General features: G+C 34.2%; 3 protein-coding genes across 3 annotated transcripts in view; 2 read left to right on the top strand and 1 right to left on the bottom strand.

The window, feature by feature from the left end:
* LOC134280873 (uncharacterized) overlaps positions 1-14,791 on the top strand; it is a 121,702-nt gene that overhangs the window by 28,584 nt on the left and 78,327 nt on the right. The gene's annotated exons all lie outside the window — the stretch shown is intronic.
* Positions 3,424-4,797, top strand: LOC134280859 (uncharacterized). The gene has a single exon (XM_062763305.1). It carries the CDS (start codon positions 3,424-3,426, stop codon positions 4,795-4,797), a length of 1,374 nt encoding a protein of 457 aa, XP_062619289.1.
* LOC134280875 (uncharacterized) lies at positions 5,398-7,672 on the bottom strand. Its single transcript, XM_062763326.1, has 2 exons — positions 7,531-7,672; positions 5,398-6,967 (listed from the first exon to the last, which is right to left on the bottom strand). Exon 2 carries the CDS (start codon positions 6,964-6,966, stop codon positions 5,644-5,646), a length of 1,323 nt encoding a protein of 440 aa, XP_062619310.1. The 5' UTR covers position 6,967; positions 7,531-7,672; the 3' UTR covers positions 5,398-5,643.

Here is a 14,791-nt window from a genome sequence, read left to right as displayed (position 1 = left end):
TTTTCCAATTAACTATGCATTTGATCTTCTCACTATCAGTGCTGATGCCGTCTTTACTTACAATATGTCCCAGATATTGCACCGATGGTTGGAAAAACTTACACTTCCGCATCTTCAGTTTAAGACCATGTTGACGTAGAATAGAAAACACTTTGTCAAGACGCTCAATATGTTCACTTAATGACTTTGAATAAACATTGATGTCGTCTAGGAAAACTAACATTATGTTGAATACTTCTTCCCGGAAACAGTGCTGCATTAAACGCTGGAACGTAGCTGGCGCGTTGGTAAGTCCAAAGGGCATGCGCATAAATTCATACAGTCCGAAAGGTGTTGTGAATGCTGTTTTCTCTATATCCTCTTCTGCTACTGCTATTTGGTTGTAACCGGAAGTTAAATCCATGGTAGAAAACATAACAGAACCATGTAACACATCAAAAGTTTCTTCAACTCTGGGTAACGGAAACTTGTCTTTGATCGTCTTTTCGTTAAGTTTGCGATAGTCCACATAAAGTCGTAGAGTGTTGTCTTTCTTACGAACAAGTACAATAGGTGAAGCAAAAGAACTGGTACTCTCAATGATCACACTGTTATCCAATAATTTTCTAATGTGCTGTTTCACTTCCTCAAACTGAGATGGTGGAATACGGCGGTACTGTTGAGAAACCGGTTTATCATCAGTGAGGCGAATGCGATGTTGAACAGTATTTGTACTTCCGATGTCGTCATCATTCCTGGAGAAAATGTCTCTATATTTCTGGAAAAGTGAAGTTATTAACGTCTTTTCTTCTTTGCTACAGTCGAGATGGTAAATGTCCTCAGGTAACGTGAATTTATCATCAAGGGTCGTAACCTCTGAAACGTCACAACTCTGAATAAATATTTCCTCAACACTGCCGACTCTATTAAATCCAATATTTGATCTATTGGGATCAACTTCACATCTAGACACAGTTCCTATTCTTGTACGTGGTTTAACTGAAATTTCCTCATCTCCGATATTGGCTACACGAACCCATAATTTACCACTGCTAATTGTAGCACACGTATCCACGGTCCGGAAATTCCTGTGTAGATGTGATCCATTAATCAAAGGATTAACAATGACATCACTGTCAATGTGTGGTCCAGTGCACTCTATAACAATGGCAGTATTTGCTGGTATACGAATAGGAATTGACCCGCTCACTCGTGCTAATCCACGTACAATCCTGTGATCGAACATGTTGCTTTCAGTAAAAACTTCCTGTAAATGTGCACTTGTAGGAATGTTAGAAGTAGATAAGATATCCTTGCAAACACTGAGAATATTCATACCAATGAGACCTGGTAGAGCTTCTTTACGCTTCCTCGTTTCACTATCTACAGAGTCTTTGACTATAAGAAAACCACGTTGAGGAATAGTTTTTCCTAAGTATTGGACATCAAGTTCTACATATCCTATATATGGGATGGTAAGTCCATTCGCAGCTTTAAGTCGAATAAGATTGTCTTGTATGATGGTTGTTCCTAATGGCTGAATAAACTGTTTGAAAAAGCTTTCTGTCAGTGTTGAAACCATGGAACCTGTGTCGACTAAGCACGGGATTTTCACATTTAACACAGTATTATCCATAACAGGACAATTCCCTATAAAGCGTTGCATAAACAATGAGTCCTGTTGACCGCCATCTATTGTCGGACTCGTGTCAATAGATGTTACTTGTTTTCCGAATCATTCATTTTTACACGGCAAAATCTCTGTATATGGCCCAGCTTTCCACATTTGTAGCATTTCGGACGGTTGCTATAACGGCGTTCCGTAGAATGTTCACTGCCTTCGCGATCTTTCATCAGGGTGGTTAGTGAGTCGATCTGCTTTTGTTGTGCTTGGATGATTTTCAATAGCTGATCCGCTGTAGACGATTCCGGTGTTGGGACATTTAAATTTGGCTGATCGCTGATCTTCTCGACCGGTTTACTGTCTGGAAGCTTTGACTGCGTGTTTGAATGGTGTTGCGTTGTTTCTTCTTCACTGAATAGAATTATTTCATCTCGAAGTGTGTAGAAATCAACGGGTGCGTATTTGCTTCTAACAAGTCGTTTCGCTTCTTTGCGTATGAATGGGTCACACAAGCCGTTAGCGAATCGTTCACACAAGGTGCGCTCTTTCTCTGGAAAAACACTGCTGTCTTTCTTAATCACTTTCTGAAATAGATCCAAAAGCACATAAGAATATTCACGAATTTTTTCACTTTCTTTCTGGTGTCGCTCAAAGAAACGTTGTTGTAACGTAATAACACTTTCCGGATTTCCGAATGCTGTCCGTAAGCAATCCAATAGTGCATAAGGGTCATTACGAATATCTTCTCTGTATTTCACTTCATCCTTGGCCTGACCTTCCAAATGCGTAAATATAAGATCGACTTTCTGTGCATCGGTCCTTTCACGAGCTGCAAACGCTACTTCTAGATCGTCAATCCAGTCATCAATTGACAAATCATTTTCAGTTTTAGGTCGACCAGAAAAAGTTTTAATCTTGCGACTTTCCGGAATAAATGTATGTTTTTCAACGACTTTTGGCTTGGAAAGTTTTTCTTCTAAAAGTTCTTGTTCCAATTCATGGATACGGTTTTGAAGATCTCTTTTATTCATTTTCAGAGTTCAGATTCCAAGTTCACGATTACGCATGTGAGTTAAGGCTACATATGGAAATCTCTATACAAAATATCTTATTAAATTCCATAATGGCCAAGTTCCGCAATGTTTTTTTAATACGAGTTATCGTCCCTAACTGTGAAGCTCTCCACTTCCGGGGCGTCAATACACAAAGCAACAAAATCGCTGAAGCAAGAAGCGTCGAGAAAATACACACTATCGGTATCGAGGACACTGACAAGCCAGGTAAGGGATTTAAATAGCGGTCGTATTTAGGATGTTACACTGGTTTACGATGCATATTAATATAAAAGCAGTACAGAGTTGGTTCTTGAATCTAATACACATGCAACAACCATAAGGATCTAGTATATTCTAGAAAAAAAAAATGTCAATATTTATAAAGGTCTATATACATATATCTATTTTTTTAAAGTATAGAATTTATTTTTATTCGACGAGGAATGAATATTTACAGCTGTCAAGTTGTGTTCATAAGAAAATCTAACATTGCCCCCCCCCCCCGTTGTGTAAAAGGCATTGTTTAATTCGCAAAACAATTCAGTAACATGTAAATAATTTTGAATTCATAACATAATTTATTTTAAAAGGACATGAATGTCAATTGTAACATTTTTTTTTAAAAAAAAATTCCTTTTAAAGTACTTTACAATGTACTTTTTATTTTCCAGTATGGGGAAGAAATATTGCTGCGTTCCTGGATGCAGCAACACTTCTCAAACATTGGATGAATATGGAAATAAAATAATATTGCATCGCTTCCCTATGTCGGAGAAAAAGGCCCATATTAAGCGTCTCTGGATTCAGCGACTTCGACATGTGAGAGCAAATTTGGTTGTAAAAGACCACACACGAGTTTGCAGTGTTCATTTTGAGGGAACATTTACTGAGGAATCGATTCTCACAATTTTTCCAAGTAAACCCAAAAAGGAAACAAAATCCCGAAGACCTCTTGTAAGAAAAATTGAAAATTCATTTCAAAATGATGGTTCAGGGCAAAGTGATACTGAAAATCCACAAGATAATCCTGTGTCAATGTACAATGATGTTGCAATACAAACTGACCTCAAATATTTTTATTCAAAAGATGCGTACACAAATACAGAAGAGCATTGTGTACATGTTTCAACTGCAACCCAGACGACTGGCAGCCCTTTGTCTACTGTTAATGCTGAAGTTCAGGCAGATTTGCCTAGGATGACATATGAAGATATGAAAGATGACGATTCTAAAACAAGATTTTATACAGGTTTTGCAACTTTTCAAATTTTTTGGATGTTTTTTGCAGTGCTGAGGCAGAAACATGGTGCAGAGAAACTCAATTACTGGGAGGGAGAGACAAGGTCCATGGGTGAGAAGTCGTATCATGAACCAGGGGTTAAAAAGCCTGGCAGAAAACGTTCCTTGAGACCAGTGGATGAATTCTTGATGGTTTGCATGAGACTTCGTTTAGGGCTGCTTCAGGAACACCTTGCTGATATTTTCAGGGTGTCCGAAACGACAGTATCACGAGTAATGAACACTTGGATTAACTTCCTCTATGATCACTGCAAATCCTTAATAAAGTGGGTCTCCAGAGAGCAGATTTTGTGTAACTTACCAAAGCTTTTTAGCATGCACGCAGATACTAGAATTGTGCTTGATTGCACAGAATTTTTTATTGAAAAACCGTCCTCTTTAAAGGCACAGTGGATGACGTGGTCCGAATACAAACATTCAAACACTTTTAAAATATTGATTGGTGTGTCACCAAGTGGTATGGTAACCTTTGTGTCAAGACTGTGGGGTGGGAATGTGTCAGACAGACACATTACTCAGCACGATGGATTTCTTCCAAAACTGTCACCAGGTGATGTTGTAATGGCAGATAAAGGTTTCACAATAGAAGATTTGTTACCAGCTGATGTTGGATTGAATGTTCCACCACGAGTATCAAGTACATGCCAGATGTCAAAACATGATTTCTTTAAAACAAATAGAATAGCTTCAGCCAGAATAGTAGTTGAAATGAAGATGGAACAGATCAAAAACTACAATATTGTGAACTCAGTTTTACCAATTTCAGAAGTGCACTTATCAGAACAAATCATAGTTATCTGTACATCTTTAACTAACTTATTGCCTCCACTTCTGAAGTGACATAAATATAATTAACTAGATTTTTTTCTGGATGCCCTAACATGTATAATTATTTTTATTCCTGTTATGAGGAAATTTACTTTCCAGGAATTATTTTTTTAAATGCATGATTAAAAAAACACATTTAAAGTATATCACATTTTGTGGTTTTCAAGGTGATGTGAATTTTGACGATTCGATGTGAAATACAAACATTCATTTGAAAATAAACTTGAAATATGTACACTTGGACCTTGAAATCATAAATGAGATGTGGATAAATAAAATAAATCACATAACCTTTTTGTTTTTATTCAATATTTTTACAGATGAATCTAAGCTCTCATGCAAATATAAAAGTTTCAGAGTGTTAACAGTTTTATGTACACATGTTCAAAATCAAATAGAATCATTCTATGCAATATTCAAATTATTAACAAATGTACATCAAATGTTATACATGTACAGTGATTTTCCTCGCTGAATTCTTCTAGTGAAAAGTTCTGGTACAACACCATATGTATAAAAAGATTTCATCTTTGGAACCATATCATTCCAGATTCCAACATCAAAAAGAATTCTTTCAACAGATATACCTTTTTTTGTGTAAACAACAAAATCAACCCAGTTAAGTTCATATAATGCTAGCTGGCCTTGAACTTGGTACATATAATTATGGTTCTGTTTTAATTTAAGTTCACCATTGTTTTCAGTGCAAAAAAAATGTTTATCTTGTCCACATTTTGTCGGAGGCATATTCCTCCAAGGACTTTTTTGTTTTCCATAAGGACACTTGACTTCGACAAGTCCTGTACCACATTCTACACAAGTAACAAGTCCATCAACACTGGCCCCAAGGAATGGGTACTAAGGGTTGACATATAGTCCACAGGACTCGATCTTCACATCACCACACAAATTTAAATGTCGCTCCATATAATCACTCAAAGCAACAGATTCATTTGTTCGACCATAACTGATACTTTTTACACAATCTGGTACTACTACGTATCCACAAATTTTCTTGACTAAATTGTCTGGTTCGGACTTTACTCTTTTGACAACGTCACCCATTACTGATGCAGTAATGATATTGCATCTAGCCTTTCTCCAGTTAACATTTGAATTTTGACCTCTAGTTCCCTTTTCTAACAGTTCACTAACCTCTGTTGTTATATTCATATTGTTTACAAAAGATTTAAAATTTTCAACACATTCTTTTGATTTTAGATTTACATTGTCCCTATACATAAAATCTGGCAAAAAAATATTCAAAAAGGAATCTATATTAACATGCTCTGCTCTTAAAGTTTGATACAAGACACATTGTGGGTAAATATCTTTTAAGCCATCCAAAATATCATTCAAAAATGAGCTGCATTCACTTTGACAAGGTCCAGGATTATAAATGCCTGGGAAAGGACGAACTTTGTCTACAATATTATCTTTTTCTGTTTTTGAAAAACTAATATCTCCAACTCTTTTTGGACTTGGTTTTCTTCTCAAAGGTGTAGGTCTATTCCACACACACTGATTAGATGTACAGGAATTTTTTGTTTTTACAAGTACATACAATAATGCTCCAACATGAGCACAAAGACCTGCCTCTCCGGCTTTACAATTACATAAAGCATTTACAACAATGCCTGACTTTTTCTTTATACAAACATTCAAAGAATAATATTTAGCACTTTTTCCAAATCCAACTTGAACAGTCTGTTTCATTGATGGAAGACAAGTTGATCGCATGTAACAAAAATCACTGTTTCCTTTATTGTATTCAATTTCTCTTATGAACCCTTCATTGCACAGACGCTTTGCTTTTTTCATTTGTCTCTCGAAATTTAACCTTTCTCCAGTTACAGGATTTTTATGACATTTAAAATAAATATCAATGGCCTTATGAGAAATTTCAGGAATATCAGTAGAGTCAAGTTCTTTCCATGAATCTGTTGAAGGATGAACAGGAACAGTTTTCTCTATTTCTTCATCTGTATCTATGAAATCTTCTGATGAATCATAACCATGCCTCATGGCTTTGTAAACTCTCTTTGCCAATACCTCTTTATTCCCAGATTTTTTAAGCCTGTGATTTTCAAGCCAATTTTTTAGTTCAACAACTTTCCATGACTGAATTTCTTCTAGAGACAAGTGAGATGGTTCACCTTCATCATCAGTGCTTGAAGACATTCTGAAACATTCAATATTGTATATTAATACAGATTCAGAAAACACACAGTGCCCAAATAACTTAAAAGGGTTTCATAAAAATTGAATGTAATTAGGATCCCAAGATGTAATTTATGTAAACAATTATTGATATCATATCAATATCATATAAAGACATAATCCGAGATTCCCCTGACTCTAACCCCTGCTTTTATTTTATGACATGTGCGGACAAACGTCATAAAATAAAAGCGGGGGTTAGAGTCAGAGGAATCTCGGATTAATAAAGACACCCCCTTTTTTCAGAATTAAACGCTGTTGGATGGTCACATATTCAATTATTCCGACAATATTACATTACTGTTAATATTAAACAGTTATTAAATCATAATTTCAATGTCATCTACATTCGGTTCGAACAGGGTCGATCTTAGACCTTGCAATAGCCAATTCAGTTGAATATTTAAATGCCACGCGAAAACGCTGAGCATTTATATTTTATTATTTGTATACCATTTACCACGTTTAGATAATGGTTATAAATCTTTAAATAAATTAATTATACAGATATATCGCAAATCTTACCTTGGTATGTCCTTGTCTAACGCAGAAATTGCAATTATCAGTACTGTGAGTACACAACACAAGTTGAACAACAAACGCCCCGGAAGTCAATGTGTTGGCGACATCTAGCGATTTTTCAAGAGAGATAACTCCAGAAATAAGACATTGCGGAACTCAGCCATTGCTCTACCTACCGCACAGAAAATGCTAAGACTTGTTTTCTAATACATTCTTGGTACCCACGATATGCGACTGCCACTACACATTATGACGTCATATTATGACGTCATCGATCTTTATTACACAAGTTTATAAGAATTATCAACAAAATCGCTTCGGCGTAAGGGCATACCTTACTTTGTTTTACAGAAACAAGGTATCAAAAGATGCAGAATATTCCAAGGATTTAAGATATTGCTGCACAAATGTCGGCAGTGCAATTGGTTACTTGCTATTCGTGCAGTTTTAAGTTTTAACAGGGTAAAAATTCACTGTCCAGGGTAAGTTTCCTAAAAAATTTTATCAATTGAGAGAGTGCATTGGATTTGTGCAGCAATTTTATTAATTTTAAGAATATTCACCTTTATTTTACACATCGTTTATTTCAAATTAGATAGGATAGGCCCTTGCGCCGACGTTGTTTTGTTTATGTGATTTAATACCTTGAATGGGAGAGAACAATGACGTCATAATATGACGTCATAATGTGCACTTGCATTAATAAACTGTGGGTACTGAGTATGTATCAGGAAATCAATTTGAACCTTCTCTGTACATAAAATATACAAATTATGAATTTTCATTAGCTTATTTGCATAAAATATCCATATTTAGCCTTAACTCACTTGCGTAACATTTACCGTTCCTATGAAAACAGTTCACAATACAAATCCAGGTAAATCAAACACTCTGTCGATGAGTAGAAATCACCATACACACGCATCAGTGGAATATAAGTTCCCTAATCAATGCCTCGGTGTTGTTTCTCGCAGCGCCATGATGTAACCGAGCAGCAAGGCAGATGTTAAGTTTTCATAATTTATTCAGGAAATAAAGGCATTGATCTAAAATAAACAAAGTACATAATAAGTCAAATTACAAAAATTGAGAAAATAACATATGAGATAATTTACCTTACAGTATACGTTTCAGAAAAATGAGCTCCATGAAAAAATGTGTTCTGTAAACAATTCAAATTTAAACCTTACAGACTCATTTCATTTACAACTTTGAATGCAAAAATACAATAAAGTAAAACGTTTGCAATCAAAATAATAACGTAATTCAAATCTTTATATGGCAATGAAACATATAGTTAAATATACAAATTACATACCATAAGATGCATATGATGGACACTGGATTTAAAATATAACTTCTCTCTGGAAAACGTATTACTGCTCTGATATACAAAGTAAAGCGCGGTAAATTTATACTTATAATGAAAATGTATTATTGGATGATAAAATAGGAAATAACCAATCAAACGAAACAGCCAATGAAATTATAGAATAAAACTTTACTCAGGCAACTCAATCTAGGTGCGCAATAGAACTTTTGGTTAATCAAATTTTAAGATTTTATTTCTCAAAACGATTTGAAAAAATAAATAAAAACGAATAAATACATATAGAAATAGATTTCATAATATCACACAAGTAAACAAAACAACTAGGAGCCTGCAATTTTAAAATACACAAAGGGGCGGAGCTATCATGTCTCTCAACTGCGACTGCTGGGTCTGTTTTTTAGTGTAGTCCCAGAGCAGTCCCAGAACGGTCCTTAAGAAGTCCCGGGCGATAGACTTTTTTTCAGATATTTAAAGCATTTGTGACTTAACAAGGATGGAAAGATCTAGGAAGTAAAAATTATGTGCACTTATTTTGAAATATCCAGAAACGTCAATTTCTGCTGATGCTTCCAAGTTTCTATCAATATTTAATGTCTAAATTTTATACATTAGTTTGTACATTAATAATAAAACATATGCATTCTTTTATAATGTTGAAAATGATATCCTTTTTGCATTGTTTTTTATTTCAAGATTTATTTACCAAATCTGGTCACATGCAGCAGCCGAATATTTTGAAGTAAAAAGCACAAAAACATTTTGATTAGATTCTCTGAAGCCGAGTATGGACTTAGACGCGTCTTGTTTACATGACTTTAAAATATCAAAAATAACAGTCTTCAATGCACATAATATTCCGAATGGATTATACATTGATTGCGATCATCGCTTGATTGTGAAAGCACATTTTGCTTTTTTGAGTTCAATATATAATCAATGTCATTTTTGACGTGAGTATTTTCCACACGTAGACTACAAATCGTCATGCTGTGCATCCCCCTTCTCTCTGAATCTACTGTGGCATTAAAACATGTACGCTGGATACATATAATTTCCCCATAGCCAGTCTAAACATTTGTGATCCCTACATATATACCAATTTTTTGACGGGCAATATTTTATTGAATGTTGAAGAGGGAAACCCCTCCCCCTTATGATGTCCTTTTAAGGCCTTATTTGTTGGATACTCTATGCAAAATTATGATAAAATTTCATAAAACTTCCAGAACAACGCAAGAAATTCATATCCTATGGAAAAATAGTGTCCCAGCATATAACTGTATTAATGGAATTTTTGAATGTCAGATGTTCAAATCGAACGAGTTTTTCTCAATAACACTTAGGTCAGAAAACGTCGTGTTCGAGGTTGCTCCCCCTGGATATTCAATTGCTTTCAAAGTCAATACTTACTCATTTAAAAATTAAATTCAGGATTTATGAATTATTTCGATGATAGAAAAGTTGATGTTCATTTTTTTTTTACATCATTGATGTACCGAAAGTGGTTTTTATTTTATGGCGCTAGTCATTTTTAATACCTCCTCGTACCTTTTTTTGCAAAACATATAGATTTTTCTCCAGTTAATAAAAAGACCGAATGCTGGTTGTATTGAAAAGAAGGATCGGTGATAAATAAGTGTGCAACATCCTCAGAAATTCGCAAACAATTTTGTGAAGAATCTCTGTGGTCACTTGTAATCAGGAAAGTAATGACTGTGACTTAGGATAAATTTATTCCCTAGTTACAATGTAATCAGATTGATTGAGATTACTATTTCCTATAGACGAATTTCACATTCCTATAAGTTGTCTCCCGTTGTCGGCGTAACACTCATTTTTCCCACTTTGTCCTTTGTAAGTTAACTGTAAATATTTAAAATCTTCAAACTTAATCGGACAATTTTGACGTGTACCTGTATTGTCAGAGTATGGGGCAACATGAAAAACATAATGAGCATATTCAAATAGATTTTATTTCTAGGATACTGACCCATAAAGTTGGTAAGGTTATAGAGGGAAAACGGCGTCTTACGCCGATTTACCCCGGATTGACCCCGCAAAGGGGAATAAATTTTGTAAATGTGAAAATCGTCTATCATTCACTAAAAAAGAGGGACTCTACAAATATAACTAATATTAATATGTCTTATTTTTCTGTATTTTTAGCTCACCTGAGCCTTCGGCTCAGGTGAGCTTTTTTGATCACATTTTGTCTGACGTCCGTCTGTCCGTCTGTAAACTTTTCACATTTTCGACTTGTCCTCAAGAACCACTGGACCAATTTCAACCAAACTTGCCATGAAGTATCTTTGGGTAAAGGGGATTCACGTTTGTTCAAATGAAGGGCCACGCCCTAATTGAAAGGGAGATAATTGGAAATTAATGAAAATTTTGTGGAATGTTTTAAAAATCTTCTTTTCAAGAACCACTGTGCCAGGAATGATTAACTTATGGTAAAACATCCACAGGTAGTGTAGATTCAAGTTTGATCAAATCATGACCCCCAGGGGTAGGGCAGGGCCAAAATGGCCGTCCAAAGTTTTACATAGAAATATATAGGAAAATTCTTTAAAAATCTTCTTCTCAAGAATGACAATGCCATAGAATTCATCATATTTTTATGGAAGCATCCTCAGGTAGTGTAATTTCAAGTTTAATCAAATCATGACCCCCAGGGGTAGGGCTGGACCAAAATGACCGACCAAAGTTTTACATAGAAATGTATAGGAGAATTTTTTAAAAATCTTTTTCTCAAGAATAGCATAACCATAATTGATTATATTTATGTGGAAACATCCTCAGGTAGTGTAGATTCAAGTTTGTTCAAATCATGACCCAAGGGGCAGAGCTGGGCTAAAATGGCCGACCAAAGTTTTACATAGAAATGTGAAGGAAAAATCTTTAAAAATCTTCTCAAGAATAGATGATCGGTCTTGGGACTACTTTTACTTTTTCAAATAAAGGAAATAGACATTACTTGTTCATGTCAAAATTATTTAAGCTTTTCAAGTATAAACCAATTCTGCATTTTAATAGCCACAGTGCTCAGGTGAGCGATGTGGCTCATTGGCCTCTTGTTAAAATTATTAACAAAAATTTTAAAATTTACCTATCAAATTGATCACAGAAAAATTTTATTTAATGTTTTATTTGATCTGAGGGTGTAATAAGATTTTTAGACATGAGTTTCTATTTATAGATTCATTTCAAATATATATGATAGATATCGCTGTAACTTTCCTTGCATGTCATGGTAGAAAGGAAATGACTCTTGAGGAAATAAAGCAAAACATGATTAAATAGCAGAGACCTATGTTGGTTTTTACCCGGAAATATTTTTTTCTTCCTAGTTTTATGCCGACTATGCATGGAAATTCATCTCGAGTATATTTATTTAAGTAAAATTTGTAGTCTAGATGTCAAATTTAAGGGAGCCGACAGGGGTTTTATTGCGTGAAAATTACAATAGTGAAGCTCTTTATTTTCAAACTATATATAACTTACATTAACTCAAGTATGCATGCCAAGTTGCTCAAACTATAATATATGAGGAGAAATACTATATTGTACAATCTACCGTCTTGTTTCCAGAGGGGACATCTCAAACTACCAAAAAGTAACAAATTTTCCTGTTTTTATAGAGAACTTCAACATATAAAAGATACGAAGGATTTATACAAAAACATAATGAAAACTATAAATATGTCCATAGGACATGAATGCCCTGCCTAGGCAATATTAGTAAAGCCACATGAAAATTTATATGTATATAAAATTTGATCAGAATAACTTGAATAGTGATGCGGTTGAATTGCTTGCCAGGTCACAGGAAATGTCAAGATCAAAATTATTGACGCAGCTAAAAAGCTCTCATTAGTATGTTTCACTGTATGCAGTTGAAAAAAAAAATGGTTTCTTAAAAAAAACTTGAACACAATTTGATAAAAGTGAGGTCAAGGTAAAATGAAAGGACAAGTTAAAAATGACAAACTTGCAATGCTTACCTCAATATCTATCAGCTTATGGTGTTTGACACTAGTTTACAAAAATTGAGCTAAAGGTCAAAGGAAAGGTCAAGGTAAAAAATGTTGATGCAGTTGCATATCTCTCATGAAATATGTATCAACATATGAAGTTTGATAAAAATATTTAGAAACGATGTCTTAAATTAAAACTGACTTAAACACAATTTGATAATTTGAGGTCAAGGTAAAAAACGTCAAGGTCAATATTGTTGAAGCACTTAAATTGCATACATCAGTATGTATCAGCATATGAAGTTTTACACTGATTAAGGAAAAGTGAGGTCAAGGTAAAAAATATTGATGCAATTACCTTGCACTCATCAATATTTAATACCATTTGAGTTTGATGAAAATATCTAGAATGGTATCTTAAAAACTTAGTCAACATTAATTTAAGATAAGTGAGTTCAAAGTTCAAAGGTAAGTCAAGGTAAAAATAATGAAGTTGAATAGATCTTATCAGTATGTATCAACATGTTAAGTTTGATAACACCATCTAAAAGGCATTTTAAGACTGGGCATAACGCTAAATGAAGAGAAGTAAAGTCAAGGTCAAAACAAAGGTCAAGGTCAAAAATGGTGATGCGCAGTTCCATAGCTGTCATCAATATTCATCAGCATATGAAGTTTGATGAAAACATCTTGGATAGTTTGTTTGAAACTTAGCTTTGAACAGATATGAACGCAAAGTGTGACGGAAGGACGGAAGACGGACATGACAAAACACTGTATGACCCGGCCATAACCATTGCGGGGCATAATGAAGGGAAGATTCTCAAATGAGTAAATATGATAAAAGCCTAATTTGACCCTCTAAAAATTAACATTTTAGAATAACAGATATGTTTAACTGAAATTTATTTTGTAGAAGAGATTATATTAGAAATATTTCCATATTTCATATTGGAATTGCACAATTTATTTCGGGACACATTTATATGCACTCACTGTGGGACTGTTCTGGGATGTGGAACTGCTCTGAGACTGCTCTGGGACTGCTCTGGGACCGCTGTGGGACTGCTCTGGGACCGCTGTGAGACTGCTCTGAGACCGCTATGGGACTGCTCTGGGATGCTCTAAAAAGCAGACACAGCAGTCCCAGCTGTCACTGGAACTGTTTTATTCACTCATATTTAAAAAAAAAAGGTTTTGAGTGACATGATAGCTCCGCCCCCTTGTGAATTCCGAATTTGCAGGCCCCCTGTTGTTTTGTTTACTTGCAGCAGATGATTTCTTATAATAATGTAATAAATAGAGATTATTATAGTTTATTAATATTTTCTTAGACTGTATACATATATTTACACAGATGTAGTTTAGAATTTTATTTAAAAACAAAGTATTATATTTTCCCTCAAAATATAAGATAAGGTTTATGAAAAAAAAATATCAACAGGTAGGCCATTTTTGCAGGGGTATTAAATGTAAAATTAAATACTTAAAAATTGCATTGGTACTATTTTAAAAAATTATTACAGTTAGATATAAGATTTTTAATTGGAAAAGGAACATGTTTTAAACCTTCAAATAGAAAACCTCACACTTTATCAAATGACCATAAAATAAAATTAAAAAATTAATGCTACCGTTCTTCCGTAGCATAAACAATGTTGATTATCACTGGGGAAATTATTAATGAATTTTAGTTTTTAATTTATAAACAAGTTTTTGAAAATTAAAACATAACCATTATTTTTAAAAATAAACAAACTTTGGAAATTATTTTGCCTTTGGAAATATAATCATTCATAAATGTATATTGAAATATAGCTTTTTTTTTTGCTTCTGTTTAAGGGCCTTTTCAGTGTGATCCAAAATAATGCTTTTGTCTAAAAAATTGGTTTCAAAATAATTCTTTGCATCTTGTGTCTGTTTGCATTTCGAAAGTATTTTAAGATGCATATTT

This window comes from Saccostrea cucullata, unplaced genomic scaffold (genome assembly GCF_032062105.1).
Source record: "Saccostrea cucullata isolate Sc308-1 unplaced genomic scaffold, CSIRO_AGI_Scuc_v1 ctg2582, whole genome shotgun sequence".
In the NCBI taxonomy this organism is placed as follows: Eukaryota; Metazoa; Mollusca; class Bivalvia; order Ostreida; family Ostreidae; genus Saccostrea; species Saccostrea cuccullata.
This window is presented reverse-complemented; position numbering and strand designations above follow the sequence as displayed.

What these genes read in the sequence shown, in the direction of transcription:
- LOC134280859 (XM_062763305.1), top strand. Translation starts at nt 3,424, where the DNA reads ATGTCGGAGAAAAAGGCCCATATTAAGCGTCTCTGGATTCAGCGACTT.
- LOC134280875 (XM_062763326.1), bottom strand. Translation starts at nt 6,966, where the DNA reads ATGTCTTCAAGCACTGATGATGAAGGTGAACCATCTCACTTGTCTCTA.